Source organism: Taurulus bubalis (genome assembly GCF_910589615.1).
Source record: "Taurulus bubalis genome assembly, chromosome: 7".
Taxonomy (NCBI): Eukaryota; Metazoa; Chordata; class Actinopteri; order Perciformes; family Cottidae; genus Taurulus; species Taurulus bubalis.
In genome coordinates this window covers 7,768,882-7,786,945 of record NC_136595.1, presented here as the reverse complement: position 1 = coordinate 7,786,945, position 18,064 = coordinate 7,768,882, and the positions used below count along the sequence as shown (strand labels likewise).

Sequence of the window (18,064 nt, the reverse complement as noted above, 5' to 3'; positions counted from 1 at the left end):
TATCCCTCCCTATAGCTTGGTTAGTTACTGCGATCCACAAACGGTTTTATATGACTGGTGTGGCTTGCTAGTCACCCAAAGTCTCATTTGATCAAGTAAGATAAGATATTCCTTTATTAATCCCGCAGTGGGGAAATTGCAGGATTTCAGCAACAAATGGGTAGAGTACACAAGAGACACAGTCAAATAAAAAACAAGTATTATAAATAAACAGTAAAACAGTAATAAAAACAGTAAAGAATCCACAATAGCAATATTATATATACAGACAGAATAAAATGTATTTATATTGCACCAGTTGGAGTGATTAAAGTGATTGAAGTGTTTTTGTGGTCTTCAGCTGGTGGCTGAAGGAGCTGTGCAGAGCTGCCAGAGTGTCCTGCATGGGGTGGGAGGTGTTGTTTATCAGGGATGAGAGCTTAGCCATCCTCCTCCTGTATCCCTATCCAGAGGACGCCCCAGCACGCTGCTGGCCTTCCTCACCAGTTTGTTCAGTCTCTTCCTGTCAGCTGCCGTGATGCTGCTGCACCAGAAGACCACTCTATAGAAGATGGCTGAGGCCACCACCGAGTCAAAGAATGTCTTCAGGAGGGCTCACGGCACTCCAAAAGACCTCAGTCTCCTCAGCAGAAAGGAGTCTGCTCTGTTCCTTTTGATAAAGTGCGTGGTCAGTCCAGACCAGTGTATTGTTCAAGTGAACACCCAGGTACTTATAAGACTTCACAATGATTAGACAATTTCTAACACGCCAGAGTGCAGGATGAATCATTAAACATTTGACATATTTTACAGTCAAAAGACAGAGATGTGATGGGTCTGATATATATTTGAGATAAATGAACACATGGGACGCATGATTAAAACTGAGGAAAGTGGATTTTCCATTTCACTGAGACTTTAATTTTAAATCCAGACAGAGCCAACACCACGAAAAATATGTCACTGTCCAAATACTGAACTGTATTCCTCTGTCTGTTTTCCTGCTCTCTCTCTCTCTCTCACACACACACACACACACACACACACACACACACACACACACACACACACACACACTGGCACACTCACAGGTAGAGCAGCTGTGAGCCCCACATCTGATTATGTTATTGACACTGGGCAGGAAACACAAGTGGAAGCGTGCCTCGTCTGAGTGTAAAATACACAGAGGACGAGGCTGCTCCATCACATTAAATGACATAACTGGTTTACATCGAGGCTGCTTTACTGCATGCAAGGAACACAACTGACAGATTAGGAAAGGGGAGCTTCGCATTAATGGGTTTGTTTATGTTCTAGAATTGTTTATGCAGCGTGCTGATTTGCTAACCTTACTTGTGCCTACGCGTCTCCAAACCCCCGGGGTCTGTGCTACAGCTGATGACTAGCATTTACATAATGAGCTAAATGTTAGCTGCCGCCTTTAACTGCTACTTCTCAGCTGTAGGGGGCAAGCTGACCTCCACAGAAACAAACTGGAAGGCTTTGGGGAGGGGGACAATGTTAAAGAAAAATGATGGAAATCTGGAAAGTTTATTCAATTTAATTATATTCTTTGTCTTTTGAAAGTATTGTATAATACCCAAAGCTATAAATAATCCTACTAGCAAGTTGCCTATAGTGTGTGTGTGTCAAAGCCTGATTTGTCTTCTTCCTCTTTGCTATAGAGCTCCATTGTTTTCCAAAAACATTATGAACTCATATGAGCCACACTTTTGTAGTGGGTGACATGTTACTCGTCACCATGAACACACGCATACATGTACAGTTTTCCTTTTTGTTTTCTTTTGATCATCGAGCATCAACAAAGAATAATCAATAAATGGGTGATGTCTCTCACAGGCCAGTATACCTAAGACTTAAGAAATACAGAGATTTGCAGTCCAAGTTCCCTGAGCCCCACAATTGTTTTGCACATGTATTAATTCATGTACCTTATCAATTTAATTTCATTACGTGGTGGTTTTAATGCTGATTCAGATTCTAGTAGAGAAATGCTGAATCAAGTGATTTTTTAATTTAGTTAATTAATTAGCTTATTGGCCAAGAATCAAAGTTACAGATAATGGGACTGAAGATATCGTACCAAAAATCCCTCCATGGGAATAAAGTGTGTAAAGTGTATTTGAAAGCTCCAGGATAAACAAGTTAGTGGACCTTGAGTTTAGATTTTCTTTAAAAAAATTGTTTGACATTTTGGGAAATACACTAATTTGCTTTCTTGTTGAAGGATCGATAAGAAAAATATTATAACATTACAATGTCTGCATGATATGAAGCTTCAGCCAGTAGCTGTTAGCTTAGCTTAGCATAAAGCGTAAAAAAAACAATCAGACTGGTCCTCTCAAGAGTGAATAAAATATGCCGAGCAGGACCTCTAGAACTTACTAAATAACACATTATACTTGTTTGTTTTATCTGTGCAAAAATCAAAGTGTAAAAATACATACATTTGATGTTTTTTGGGGGGTTATGGACTATTTCGTGGATGGGACCAGTTGCCAGGCAACCAGCGGAGACTCTAGGAAGTTATTGGTCATGATGAAGAAATAGAATTAGATTTTTTTTTTTTTTGTACAGATTAAGCAAACAAGATATAACTTAAAATAACCGGCTGCGGGCTCCAACTATTACCTGAGTGTACATGAGAGAGGTATCAATCTTCACCCTTTAACTCCCGGCAAGAAAAGCAAATGAGAGCATCTGTGTCACAATGTTCCTTTAAACCCTCCAAACATTCCCAGAAAATACAACACACTGGACATCAGCTCCTTCATGGTTTGTCATTCGAAAAACCCACATCATCTGTATCTCAATGTTTTTCCCCTCCTCTAAACAAGACACACATTCTCTGGCTCTTCCTCGTCTTCCTCCTCTCCATCACAATCTGTCTCCTCAAAACACAGACAGCTTGCCTGACCGTCTGGAATACACATTCGGATCTGCTTGTCACTTCACATCTCCCTCGTCTTTGTCTTCCCTCTTCTCCAACTCTCTCTGTCTTGCTCTGTTCCTCATAATCTCTCTATCCCTTCTACATGTGAACACGCATGCCGACAGAGATGTCCGGCTTTTAATTCTGCAGCCGAGGGACGACCGGGAGCAGGAGAAAAGGGCTCTGAATTTAAAGAGTTGGGGCTCTGAATGTAAACAGTGGCACGCAGAGCGGCTTAAGAGGGCTATAAATAGAAATAGAGCAAGAGAGGGAGCAAGCAAGAGAGAGATAGAGCAAGAAAGCTTTGCTTGCGGAATAAAAATGGTTCCCGACAGTCAGGGATTAGTGCTTCCCTGGAGGATTTTCACTCCAAAGCCCAATCTGGGGTGACTGGGTAGAGCACCAGCCAGAGTCCTCTTCATTCAGTTCAACCCTGCCCAACAGGCAGGCAATAGACAACATAGATGTGTGTTTGCATCCAATCACACAGGAATATACATCCAGCATACATACATACATACACGTTTAGCTGGAATAGAAAAGGATGCAGGATGACTGAGGGGAGTCAGTTTGAGAGAAAAAAGGAGAATATAGAAATAGACTTGTGGGAACCACCATGTGAGCTGGTGCAGATGTAAAGCTGTGTGCTTTGATAATTGTAAGATACACAGAAAATGCTACCATGTATGTACACACACATTCACACAGACTCACACACACACACACACACACACACACACACACACACACACACACACACACGCACCACTGTGAGTCTCATTACTGACAGATTACTCAGCACCTGATCCTGCTAAGCTTGTTAAACAACACTGTTCTGCAGCAAACATACAAATATATACACACACACACACACACACACACATGCACGCGCACACACACACACACACACACACCGAGTGAGGTGCTAAGCATAACTATTGTAGTACAAAACAAGACAGCGGAAACATCCGTACCAAGACAAAAATACAAATGGCTGGTGTTCACATATTGTCACTGTCCAATAGAAAATGGAAATAAAAATCGCTACGTTTGATCATTTTCAAAGCGGCATTCATCAGTATTTAGCCACTCTGGGACCAAAACATTTTAATACAAGCTGACAGATACACTGCCAGCCACTTATGAATACAAGTCCAATATTCGCTCTCCTTTTAGCTCTGGTTTGGTCTCCACCAACTCCTGAGAAGAAAATCTGACTGTTTAGCAGCTTACATGCTCCATTGTCTTGGCCAGCTAGTTTCTAACTGTGTCTGCTGTTTGGTGCTGAGCAGGAAGTAGGTTTATCAGAGCCTGTTCAATGAAAACACTGAGACCGAAGAGACATTAAATGAGCCGTAAAACCCAAACTACGAGCTTGAAGAGTGGCAGCCAACACATTATTGGCCCTTCATTACTAATCAAACCCTTGAAGAGCCTTTTGGATCGCCTGACAGAGCTCTAACTCACTTCTTCAGTCATTGATTGGTTTTGGAGACACATGTCTGTGTGCTCAAGAGTACGTGCAGAGACCCATGCACCCATTTACTGCCCAGCAGTGTGTGAGAGATGATGTGGGAAGTGTGTATACAGTTACAGCGCTTCAGGCTTCCTTCTGCTGAGGCGCAACACACATCTCAGTTCCCACAGCAACACATTAGCCCTCAACTCTACCATGCTGGAGAAAACTAGGTGTGTGTGTGTGTGTGTGTGTGTGTGTGTGTGTGTGTGTGTGTGCAACATTTTTGAACAAAGCTTTGGACTCTAACAACATTTTTCCATTTTTTGGAAAATTGGTATCAATCTGGAACATGAAGACAATTTTTGGAAAGTGAAGAGATAGAAGTGAGACTTTTTTTTTTGGAATGTTTTTTTTTGGGAAAGTGAGGAAATTGAGGACATTTTGGAACCATAGGGATATTTGTGAAAACATGTGAGGACAGAGTGCATGAAGTCGAAGGTCCTCAAAAGCACAAACATGTTTTCATATTCATGCATTTAAGTACAAGTGTGTGTGTGTGTGTGTGTGTGTGTGTGTGTGTGTGTGTGTGTGTGTGTGTATGACTATTTGCCTGTGATAGTTGCATGCACACACACATTAATTAATGTGTGTGTGCATGCACTTTCCTTGAGGCTAATTCTTGCTTTAAACTGTAACTCTCAAGTTTGAGATGAATAATGATTCAGAATGCTCCGAAAAAACTTTCTATCAAACACGAGGTTCTCACAAGAAGAGAAATCCGAAGAAACACACTGCAGGTCCTCTGGCTAAAGTATGTTTTCCCTCTCCAGAATGAAGAGAGTATAACTCTTCTGGAGTGTCAATTAAAAATCCATGGCGCTGAGAGTTGCAGGTATGTTGGTGGATGGCCGTCTGTGGAATCAAAGTTAATTCACTTTCACAGTTTGCCAAACGAATGAATAAAATATGATGCTCCAGTTCGAGAGGACGGGGGGAAAGATTCTCTAATTGGAATTTCTGTCAGCTGAACGAGAAGTTGTAGGGAGACAAATTATTCACACGCACGCACTCACTACTGTACATTTAATCAAGTTGGTCCACGAGGGAACCCGTGGTGTTGGCAGCAGCCACGTCTTTGGGTTTATTGGGAAAGTGAACGTCTACATTCATAAAAAAACGGACAAAAAAATGCTTTTGCTTTTGAAATAGACTCTATATATACCGACTTTATTCATGACCCACCGTGACTTTGCATCTTATTTTCTCTCTTTTTAACGACCCTATTGGCTACAGAAATACAGAAAGTCAAACACGCAACCTGAGGTGATAATTGTGAACAAATACACAAGAAATATTTTCAAATGTTTGCACAAAATAAAGCTGACAAACTTCTTGGAAATCAGCTACACTGCTGCCATCTTCCAGGTCATCGAGCCAGACGGGCAAACACCAGCCCCTGTCCGTTAGAGGTCACATGTGGGCGAACAGCTCATAAAGCTGCTGCTGGTGGTGGTGGTGGTGGGTAACCGTAATGGTTACATAAATAAAGTATAATTAGATTGATAAGCTCAATTTATCCTATATAAAGAGGGGTCTCATTGAGAACAAGTATTGTCTCATCTCTTTCTTTCTTTGTATTGTCAGAGACTTTATGAAAGTGTGGCTGGAAACTGGTTCTCACGGCTTTGACAACTTTTTGATGTGATGAAATTATAAATGGTTATTTGAACAAACCATTGTAAACAGGCTCTTTGTGCAATGTCACGACGGGAAACAATGATTCAGAATGTTGCGTTTTCAGTTCAAACCAAGGGATACAAACATACACAGGAATGGATATAGATCTTTTATTACTGATGCATTTGTTTTAGGTAACGTCGTGTCTTGTGAGGGTGGAGCTTATTTTCACTATACTCTGTTATAGCAGAGTACATGATAGAGTACAACTTTGCTGTTGGGACACCTCACACATTTAGTTTGGGACATTCACTAAATTCTCACACTATAAACTAAATAAATGGAGGAAAGATTCTGACATTTTGATTAATTAATACGTTAAATGAGAAGATTGACACCATACTCATGTCTGAACAATAAATATAAAGCTACAGCCAGACGCTGGTTAGCTTGTGTGTGAAAATTACAATGTGTTTTTTTACAGGTTACACACAGGGAGCTTTTCCTTCACAATGTAAACAATCTCCCAAAATGGCTCCAATTGCACGTGAATAGGCTTCTTATCCTGTTTATAGGATAGAAGAATTTTTCGATCAATTACACTCTGACCTACATTCCCCCTTTGCTTTTCTTCTCCACCTTCTTTCTGTCTCTCCCATGTAGCCTCTCGCTCTCCGACAGGCCTATCTGGCAGTCCAACTCAGATTGGTGTGAAATCGCCGCCTAACAGGCGGGAAATTGGCTCTGTTATTTTTGGAGCGGATTCATGGGGGACCGTCATCCCCTCTCTAATGAGCAGGTGATGGAGGCGTCTCAAACATTGCACACATGGCAGATGTACAGATGAGAGCGGAGAGGGAAAACAGCTCTGCAAAAAGGTGAATGAGAGAACTTAGAGGACGGAGAAAAGAAAAAAATGAGACGGTGGGATTTCTTGTTGCATATATGAACATCTCCATCAGATTAGCCAAATATTAATAGCCTCTGCTGACATTCGCCACTCCTGCAAAAGAGCGTTTACAGAGTCGGCCTGTACACAGAGTGTGTTTGTGCTGAGATGATGGAAGTCTGGGAGGAGGGATGTGTCAGGAACAATACCATCTTTAGCCAAAGCCCAACATGGTCTATGTGAGAGAAGCCATAGAGCAGTGCTGATGCACAGACACAACAGCTGTAACACAACATGCACCCACAGCCCTGTCAGATATATTACGCACCCCTCATCAACTCCCTGTCATGTTTCAAATGGAGCTTTAACATAATTAAAAGGCATTGTTAAAGGAAAGGTTCACATCTTTGCTTAAAAAAAAAACACAAAAAAACATTTGACTGTCATGAGTAAACTTTAAATGAACAGCATCTCCTGCGTTAGATGTTTTGTTGACCCATCCATACATCCATCGCAACCTCCTCCCTATGCAGACTTCCGTACTCTTAAGCGTACTATGATGGTAACAGTTGCAGGACATGTACTTGAATTGGCACTTAAGTAAAAGATCCGATGACTTAGTCCACCACTGGTCCTGCTGGTCATGTTTTGGTTGTTGTGGCACTGAAAATACATGCAGATCATCACATCAATTTTGTTTATTTTTGTCCTTTTTCTTTTCTTTTACTAAATGACAATTTATATTTTGTCCGATTGAGGTGAGATGCTTCCCAGTCTTTCCTTATAGTCCTGATAGTAACAGTGGTCCTTTGCTGTTGTGAAGGACAGCACCATGATGCACAGGAACACAGTTCTGGACTTGGCATGCGCAGTGTGTTGATGTTGAGACAATGAAAAGGGGGATTTGGTTGAGCATTAAAGTGTCAAGCTCAATCCCACATTTAGCCAAAGCAGAGAAAAACGCCTGCAAGAGAGCATATAGCGGAGTACATCAATACACACTATACCGTCATCCCCACCACGCGCTGCAGTATTAAAGGTTGATCCTTTCTGATTCAGACTGTTCATTCCAATTATTCTATTTATTCTAGATACACGCCTGCACGGATCCTGAGGACGCTCTGCAGGGACACTCTTCAGCTCATACAAGGATACATTTATTCATTTCACACACACATATCATACACTTCAATCATCCCCGAGCCTTAATATAAACGTAACAAATCCCTCATCTCCTCCTGACTGGCTGGCTGGCTGCGGGAATGCACAGTCACTGGTTTCCCTGGTTTAACTATAGAGCTTACTCATGGCTACTGGAAGGCATCATACACAGTATTCATGACGGCCCATAAATTCCCATAACACTGAATTCAAACACACACTTACAGCACAGATCCCAGGCAGAGCCCAGAGATCCTTTGGAAGGAGTCTTTTTTCCTCTCCCATCTGGAGCAGTAGCTTCCACAGCAGTAGCTAAACACTGCCCCCTAGCGGCGGACAATCAGTTTTCACTCAATGCAAGAGGAGTGATAAAGTCGGCCTATATGTGATCGTACTTTATCCATAGTCAATGCTATGTAATTGTGGCCCTGTCTTTTTCAGCAATACATGTTATAAAGAGCACAGCTGATCATTTTGCAATGGCTTATGGACAAGTGTCACAACTTTAAAATGTGGTGTTCGCAGCAGTCAGTACACAGCACTGGTGGGATTTTGATTATAGCTGCTACATGCTACATAGTCAATGTTCTTCAGAGAAATTAAATCATTAAAATCTTAATTTTCATAAACCCCATTGCCAAACTGTTCATTACATTCAACCCATTATTTGGTGTATTCGCCCCAATGAAGTCCTCCAGCGTGAGAGTCTGGTCTGCGTGCGGCGGATGTCCGGCCTCATGCCGGTTCGGTCTCGTGGCGTCCCAGCGCGGGGGGCAACGTGGTCCCACAGGGGCCGTGGAAGTGGAACCTGAATCACAAAGAGAACAGAAATGTTGTCTGTGCTGTAAAATGCGACACACACACACTCGTGATGATGAAATGTCGCACACCGTACCGAGTGTGTGACAGTAAGATGACACGTACTTGAAGCGCATGGTGGCCGGTGTGTTTTCCATGTTGAATTCGGCCACGGGGACGCCTCTGGCTGCCACCTGAGGAGCAAACATGGCTGCTGGATACACGATGGATGAAGTGCCGACCTGCAGAGGGAGATTTTAATAGAAAATGTAAATAAATGAAAATTAACTTAATGCCAATCTTATTGCATATATTCGTGTTAAATATTAAGCAACCATTCATCTTTAAACAGCTATATTTGACATACTTGTTTTTTCAATTTTCCTTTTTTACATTTAAGACTCTGAACATACTGAATGTACATACTTTGTTCTTCTCTTTCTATGTTTAATGTGACTGTTGTGCACCCAAAAACCTGGCAAATATTTGTATTCTGATATTTAACAGCACAAAAAAAAAAAAGGATGACCAATGAGTGAAGGTAAAAGTACAGGTGATTATTTTAAAGATGCTTTACTTTTAGAAAGCTTTAAAAGAGAATATGTCTATCGTAATAGTACATGATTTATGTATTTGTTTAGTACGATAGTGATGCGGTGAATGCAACATTCTTTATTTTTATATGGTACTAAATTTAACATCCTCTAAATACCATGGAACCTTTCATGTTTTGTGAGAAATATCAGGATGGAAAAAAATGGCCACTTCATTAGTGAATTTGGCAGTAGTATTTTTGTACTTTATGATTTTGTTGTGAAACTGCGCGCACACACACACACACACACACACACACACACACACACACACACACACACACACACACACACACACACACACACACACACACACACACACGCACACGCACACACGCACGCACCACCAGGCAGAGGTCACAGCTGTCCAACACTTTCTCTGCGCGGGTGAGGATGTCTGAGTCCAGGTTCTCTCCAAACCAAACCACAGCTGGTCTCAGGAGACCATGACAACCTTTATGCTCACACCTGAAACACATACAGACAGACACACGTACAGACACACACACACACTTTGTCAAAACAAATAAGCTCAATTGAAAGGAGCAGTGCACTAAAAGAGAACATGAGCGTGCGTGACTCACCTGGGCAGCTGCTGATCAGGGATCTGGGCATCATCTGTGTCCGGGTCCGGAGCTCTGAGGAGGCAGTTTGGTCAAAGACGTTAGGCGACACTAAAGTGGACAATCACACCATAATACACCAAATACTAGTATATTTCTTATTAATCCATACATAATGGCACAGAGTACCTATCTGATGTATATGTTCCTTTAACATTGCACCCTTCAAATAGAATCTAAACCATTTTTAGTAATATGTGGCTGATAATTTAATAGCTTTTTTTTAACATTGCCAGCTTTACATCCGTCTTCAATATGATTAATTAATAATAAAAAGAGAAATAAATGAAGTACAAACATATGTTACAAAAACACTACAACCTCAAATATACTACCGAAAACATTATCGTTAAAAATAAACCGTAGTGATACTTTGGCTATGAATGTGCGTATTCCACTAAATGTTTTGATTTAGCTTTAAGGCAGTGAGACATTTATACAATTTATATCTTCATTCATTCATATATGACTGAAGATGTAATCAGAATTGCTGTTAACAGTCTGGTCAGATCAGTTTTAACATAAATGATTCTGATACTCGTGTTTAATTTTAGCACAGGATGTCCGTCATTTCGTCCACAGCGGAGACGAAATTGATTAGTGAAACATTTCAGCTATTCACAAAACAAATGTCAGATCAGTGACGGGGTGACATTTCAGTTTGGTCACACATTTTGCTCGTCACTGCGTCATCGGGTGTCATCTCGCTGCCGCCATCTGACACACTGAAACTGGCTTTTTTTTTTTTTTCTCTGGCATTTTGTGCCCAAACGAATATGATCAATATCTCTTCTCACACATTCCTATTGTATGTTGTGTTGTTGCTGTGTGTCGTTTGTGTGTACGCTTAAAACATCTTTTGTCGTCATTGCGGCACAGTTCATTTTTGCATTAGTTTACGCAGCATGTGTTCTTTGTGAGCTTCGGCATTTTTGTTACAGTTGTTCAAATTAACCTTTGTTGATTAAAATCCCTTTCTTTTAGTTAATTCCTCGCATGTGCTTCCATCATTTGGCCGTGACGACACATTGTCGAGGTGAAGCAGTCCGATCCACCCACATGAAGCTCTTACCCTTTGCCCTCCAGAGCGGCACAGATGGGGCTCTTGTAATTGTCCGCTTCATGACCACAGCTCATACAGCGTGTTTTAAACAGACTTCCTGGATGAACAGAACCAGAGATAATAGATTAGGGCTGAAACAAATACATTTTTTAAAGAACTATTCCAACACTTGATTCATTGTTTTATTGAACATAGCAAATAAAAATGCCAATTACTGCCAAAATGACATGTCCCAGTTTCTCCAGTCTGGAGATGTACATTATATATATATATTTATTTATTTATTTATTTATTAATCATAATTATATTTATTCCTATATATATTCTATATATAATATATATTATATATAACATGTCCTATATATTCCTTTATAGGACATGTTATAGACGAACCAATTAATCAACTATTTAAAATTGGATCAATCAGTAGTAAAAGTAATAAAGTGTGCAGATGGAAGGACATAATTCATATAATTACTCTCTTACCAATTATTAGGGCCTATAAAATGTCTAAATATAGTCATAAGTGCCCATCACAGTTTCCTGACGTCCAAGGTGACGCCATCAAATGTCCAGTTCTGTCTGACCAACAAGGAAGAGTAGCAACTTTTCAACATGTAGAAGCTGGAGAGAGTGAAAGTTTGGCATTTTTGCTTGAAAACGTACTTTATTTGTCTTTGTTGAGCCTTAGAATAGTTAAGAGTAGATTACTAGATCCATGCTGGTGTTCAGAGTGTTCTACTTGCCGTGGATTTCCAGGATGTTTTTGGATCCGGCGCGGCGGTGGAGCTCGTCGATATTTTGAGTGATGACTGTGACCGTCCGTCCCTGTTTGCTCAGTCGCTCCTCACACTCTGCGATGGCCTGGTGAGCCGGGTTGGGATCTTTTGTGAGCATAACCTCGCGGCGGTGATGGTAAAACTCCCAAACACGCGAGGGATTCCTGGAGAAGGCCTCTGGGGTGGCGAGTTTCTGAAAGATGAAAATGTGAGAAATGGCCATGAATACTGACAAAGAAAACCGTGCTGTTTGAAAAGTTCCCCATGACATTTTTCGCATGAAGCTCCTTTTTGTTGTCGTAAACTGAAGCTAAATAAACTCCAACATTGTTCATAGAAGAAGCGAACAAACTTGTCTGCACAGGACTGTTTCAAGCATCGCTATTTTTGGCCAAAGTAAAATTTTCATGGAAGTTCTTCGGAGTTACTGGGATGCATGAACAGACTCTTCCAGCTTCATGCCTCTTTTAATATGCTTTTTCACACAGTAAAGAGTGATAGATTGATTGACTGAAACTGTGTCATATGCTTACGTGTGCTGTCAGCTGCACTAAGAATGAAAGCATTGGTTTGTCACATATTTGTTTAAATTAAATTACCCCCCCCCAGGGTTTCCTAGTAGTAGGACTAGGATCGGAGACCCCACATTAAACCTAGAATAGGCTGGAGAGATCATATATCATTCATCTCATCTGGCTTAGGAACGAACGCCTTGGGATCCTCCAGGATTGCTGGAGCATGTTGCGTGGGAGAGGGACTTTGCTTAGCTTGCTGCCAGCATGACTCTGCCCCAGATAAGCGGCAGAAACTTAAAATGAAAACACTGTAGAATACACTCAGTTGCCAGTTTATTTGGTCCACTTAGCTTAAACTAATCAGTCTAAAACAACAGTCCAAGGTTAAAGTGTTCCAATCTTGTTGAAACCGTTTTAATTGCATTATACTGTCAGAGGTGTCAACCCTAATTAAATGAACGAGGGAGAGCTAAGTATCAGAAACACCTCTCAGTGTAATACATTACAGTTCAACAATATGACACGATGCCTGCATACCTGTGCTTGCCATTTCCTCCAGTAGCCTCCTGCTCCTCTGAAGGTGGGGACTCCGCTCTCGGCACTGACCCCCGCTCCGGTGACAATGGCTATATTCTTGGCCTTGGAGAAGATCTCCCGGAGTGCTGCCAGGTCTGCAAATAAACATTTACACACACAAAATGACAATAATGAAGACCCGGGAACTTGTGTATGACTAATATAATATGTGATCATCGGGATAAGGAAACTACGGCAGCAGTGACTGTAAAGCATGAAGACTACCTGAGCTGGGTCTGGCCATGTCGTGGCTGCTCTGCAGTCCTTTCAGGTGAGAGTGGATGAAGCCTCTACAGGGGAGCTGCCGCACAATCATTGGGTTTCAGCGACTTGGGAAGAAAAATATGACATTCATCACAATGGTAACAATTCAGTTGTATGCCTCTCATCACTGCTTCTTCTTTTTTTAACTTAAAATTGAGCCATTTGCACACAAAGCTATTTTGCTTCAATTAATTACAAGTCAGGTTCTACCAAAACGAGCGTGTATTTGCGAGTGACGCCTTTAATTTGAAAGGTCACTTCCGGCTGTCATCTTTATTTGGATGAACCCCCCCCAAAAAAAATGGAAAACTTGAGAAAATAAACGTGTTGGTTGTACAGCCTAATGTGAAAATGTGTCTTAATGGTCACGCGAGTAAACGTAAACAAGCTCGAGCTAGCCCGTGTTTCGGTTCGTTTAGCGACCGTGTTCACTGGCGACTTCATTGTAGTCGTTAATGACGACATAAGCAATGTAATACTGTGTGATTAATTTAGTAAAACAGTCATATTACGATGGTGTTCATGCTTCTATTGGTCGTCGTTGGCCCTGACTGAGTCTGTGGTTAGCTAGCTAGCTCATAACAAGTGAGCTAGCAAACAACAACAACAACAACGGCTTCACCAGCGTCCCATCACGTTGTGAGACCAAAACGCGCCCACGGACGTGTGTGTGTGTAGTTGTGGGGTATTTCTAGGTCTGTGGTTCTCTACCGGTCACTAAAGAGGTGACGTTACCTGAAGCCTGGACCTCTGAAGGAAGCAGGAAGTCAGCCGTGTTCATGTCTCACAGCTGCTGGTCGCTGTGGACAGTGAGCCAATGAGGAGGAACAGCGAGGTAAAAAACAACCGGCCAACATCTAGATGTGACCAGCAGGGGGCGCAGTTGTACTACAACGGTATTTGTGTTTACTTTATGCGTATTCATGGAGTGCTGTATTACTGTGGTTAGGAAAGCCAGATTATTGCTCTTTTTAACTTTTTTGTTCATAACAACAAACTACACAACCACACTTTGGATTTGTTTGATGGGCTGTTTTATTTGTTTATATCCATCGTCACAAGTGGTGGAAAAAGCACTCTTTTTTTTGTAAAAGCAGTGCAAGTAAAACATCTGCATTCCAAATGTCCAGAATATTGTTTATATTATTATTTATTAGAATGATTGATGCATTAATAAGTACATTAATGTTGTAGCTGCTAAAGGTGTGGCTTATTAGTAGTCAATATTTTGTATAATTAAACTGAATCAGCAAAAATAAATAAAGTTTATTAAATACATTTACTGGAGTAAAAGTACGATATTACCCTCTGCACCAGAAAAATAGAAATACTCAAAGTAAAGTTCCTAAAATGAAAATTGCAGTGAAGTACAGTAGGTTCACTTAGTACATGTATTTAGTTAATTCACCAATAGTTGCCAATAATTACATATTATTTAATTTACAGTCCCTCTGTTATGCTTTCTTACTGAAATAATAATGCACCATTGAACCCATTGACAATATTTTGTATTGTCCCTCCTCCACCAGAGGGAGCATTGGTTTATTAGAGTATGAAGCACAAAGTTAGCGCCATATATTGTGATGTGTTTACTATAGTAACTCTGTGTAGCCTGAGATAGATTATACTTTATTGTCCTAATGGGGATTTAGGACTATAAATCAAACAAACAATTGAGGCAGTTAAGAATGATATATGATTTAATTGACAAGATACTTTGCTAACACTATTTGCATTTAATTGTTGTAATACTTAACTCAATTTATTATTAGTAATGTATGTGTGGTTTGCTGTTTTTTTTTTATGAATCTGTTAAATCTTCTGTTGATACGTCAAATTGATAAAATGCTCTCACACGTTCAGACCACAAGGTGTCATTTTCAAATTGCTTATTTTGTTGAACAAAAATTCTGAAAACGAAACTAATTGCAATTAAAACAGAAAAAAAATCTTAAAATTTGAGAAGTTTGATTGTGTTTGCCTAATATATGCCATTATAATTCAGCATTGTTGATTAAGTTTCTCTCAGCTCATGAAGTAAATCATTGGCTAATTCTGCCAAAGCTCTCCTAAAACAACAGGAGAGTGTGAATGGTGATTGGTGTGAAATATTGCTTTTCATTGGCCACTTGTCAACGTGCAGTTAGAACTTGAGCAGGTGGAGCTGACTTAGAAAAAGAAAGGAACAGAAGGTAATTCTCTCTCTCTCTCTCTCTCCCTCTCTCTCTCTCTCCCTCCCCCTCCCTCCATCACCATTACAATATCCCCGCCCCCCTCCTACACCGTCTGCCCGGGCCGGTGCACGAGTGGCTGCTGCGGCGCCGAATCTCTCGCAGTCCCGCCGGTCGCCAGTGGACGCTGCCCGGCTGGCCGAACATGGCGGCGGCCCCGGAGGAGCAGGGAGACCGCAGACCGATCCGGAGGGTCCGGTCCAAGAGCGACACGCCTTACATCAACGAGGCGAGGATCTCTCTGCACCTGGAGACAGGTATGGCAGCCAGTGACACGGATGCTACCCACTGCGTGTCTGGGTGTGTTCGCAGCCTCCACGGGGCTCCATCGTTTTAGTTCGCAGTTCCCACGCATCAGCATGACTTTGGGCTTTCATTGTGCAGCTCTGACGGTACCCATGGTGCTCCGCTGCACCTGGGTGCACGGTCACTTCACAGTGACTCACGCGCATGCAGGGAGACAGGAGCGGCCTTTACTCCAAATATGCATGTGATGCACGGTCCGCACGGCACGGCGCGGTGCGGGCAGCTTAATTATCCCAATAAGGCGATTGACTGCCCTCGCTCAGGCCAGACTCCGCCTTGCTGGTCGGCTGCAGTGAAAACGCTCGTGCAAACTTGGCCGCCTCAGGCTAGTCATATAAAAATGCAGTTGTTATGTTGCGTTTGGAGAAGAGGGTGAGGGACACGGATGCTCCGGCTTCATCCCGGTTGTGTGCGCGCACCAAAACAGGGGAGATAAGTTATTGTTTCCTTTGTTGTCATGGTCACGAAGCCTGGATCATCGACAACCGTGGTGTGAATTTGCAGCTTCAACTATGTTGATTTTGTGTCTTCTTTATTTTGGAATGAGCTCGTTCTCCCTCAACATCCCCCTCCTCCTCCTCGCTGCTTTAGCGTCGCATCAGCGCGGAGCTGTCCACTCCCCCTCGGTGCTGAAATGCCACCGAGCAGAATAGGCGGTCAGAGTCCGGAGGATTTGCACAGAATCGGCATTCCTCTATTGGTGGTGATCATCCACGTTACATATATGAGAGGGCTTTCTTGCTTTCTTTTTAATTTGATTGTGTTTTACCATCCCCCAGAATATTTTCCGATGTGACAAATTCCAGTCACATGGTGTGCCTGGCAGTCTAGGCTCGACCCGAGCATATCTTCAATAGACAACTGTAGAAAATTCCCCTTTGTCTTTATTTCACCACTGTGTTCTTGAGCATGCTACCGTGGTCAGTAATTGTCACACATGAAGGCTCGATGCTGATTTAGCATGACTCTGTTATTCTGATGCAAAGGCTGGTGAGTAAAATAACATAGATCTGTTTCTAGTGCATACCCTAGTTTTACCACAAGTAAAGGTGAGAAATGTACGGTAAAAAAAAGAAAACAGCCTTACATAAATCTTAATAAGATAAGGAATGCCCCCCCACCCCCCCTCTCATTTTCTTTAGCCTGCTTAGACCTTTATGACTCATGATGCTCTGACCCACCTTCTCATAATCTCTCTCAGCTGCCCTCTCTGGCCCTCAACAGTCTTCCCTTCCATTTTGTTTCCTGTTAACCGCAGCACCTCTTATTAGCCGAGCCTCGATATGAGTGAGACTATTCTTTCTTGGAGCTTTGTGTCAGGCTTTCCACCAGGCATGGCTTGAATCTGAAGGAGGTGGGGGGTTGCTGCTGGCTATTAGCTGAGAGAACAGAGCGTGCATGACGCTAGTGTGGCATCATCAGGAATCCAGCAGGCATGCCAGCTACAGTGGGATATTTCTCTTCACACCGTCTTCTTGAACCAGCATGAAGCATTCCTGTTCTCTTTCCTGCCTCCCCCCAAAAAATGTTTTGGTCTAATCTCGTATTTTTCATCCATCTGCTCACCCACTCGCCTGCTTCCCATTTACTTCATGTTTGTGTGTTTAGCTGCTGTTAGTTTTGCTTAGATCCAGCCCACTCTTCTCTTTGATGTGTGCCACAATTCATGTGACAAATATACATTCCATCTTCAGTGTGCATGTCTTATGCAATCTCGCCCCGTGTGTGTGTGTGTGTGTGTGTGTGTGTGTGTGTGTGTGTGTGTGTGTGTGTGTGTTTGTGGCTGAATGGATATGAGTATTGGATATAGTAAACAAGAGTTAATCACCAAACGGCTTGCTGTACTCAATGATTTCACTGCAGTTCATTTCTGTGCTTAGTGCAAAATCATCGCTCTGCTTGCTCTTGTTGAACTCTTGGCCTTCATTGACCTGAATGTAGTCTTCACAGTTACCCTGAAGTGGCTTTGTAAAACTACTAGTTTCATTATCCCATTATTATTTGTCTACTTATTCCATCACTGTATTTTGAACATTTCGTTAAGTAAAACATGTATTATTAGTGCTAAAACAATTTCAGAAGGAGGAGGTGTTGATGAATGTATTTTCATGTAGATGATGCATGTAGTTTCCAGGTAAGGGATTGGACAATCCTTTACCCAGACATTTGTATCTGCGGGGATGTTGAGGTTGACGTTG

At 41.8% G+C, this 18,064-nt stretch overlaps 1 protein-coding gene across 1 annotated transcript; it reads right to left on the bottom strand.

Moving 5' to 3' along the window:
• Positions 1–7,534: 7,534 nt before the first annotated feature.
• On the bottom strand, positions 7,535–14,132 carry LOC306738702 (NAD-dependent protein deacylase sirtuin-5A, mitochondrial-like). The gene is made up of 9 exons (XM_079220592.1): positions 14,065–14,132; positions 13,291–13,394; positions 13,027–13,160; positions 11,938–12,167; positions 11,205–11,288; positions 10,094–10,147; positions 9,854–9,977; positions 9,043–9,158; positions 7,535–8,926 (listed from the first exon to the last, which is right to left on the bottom strand). Exons 2-9 carry the CDS (start codon positions 13,379–13,381, stop codon positions 8,854–8,856), a joined length of 906 nt encoding a protein of 301 aa, XP_079076718.1. The 5' UTR covers positions 13,382–13,394; positions 14,065–14,132; the 3' UTR covers positions 7,535–8,853.
• Between the last annotated feature and the right edge of the window lie 3,932 nt (positions 14,133–18,064).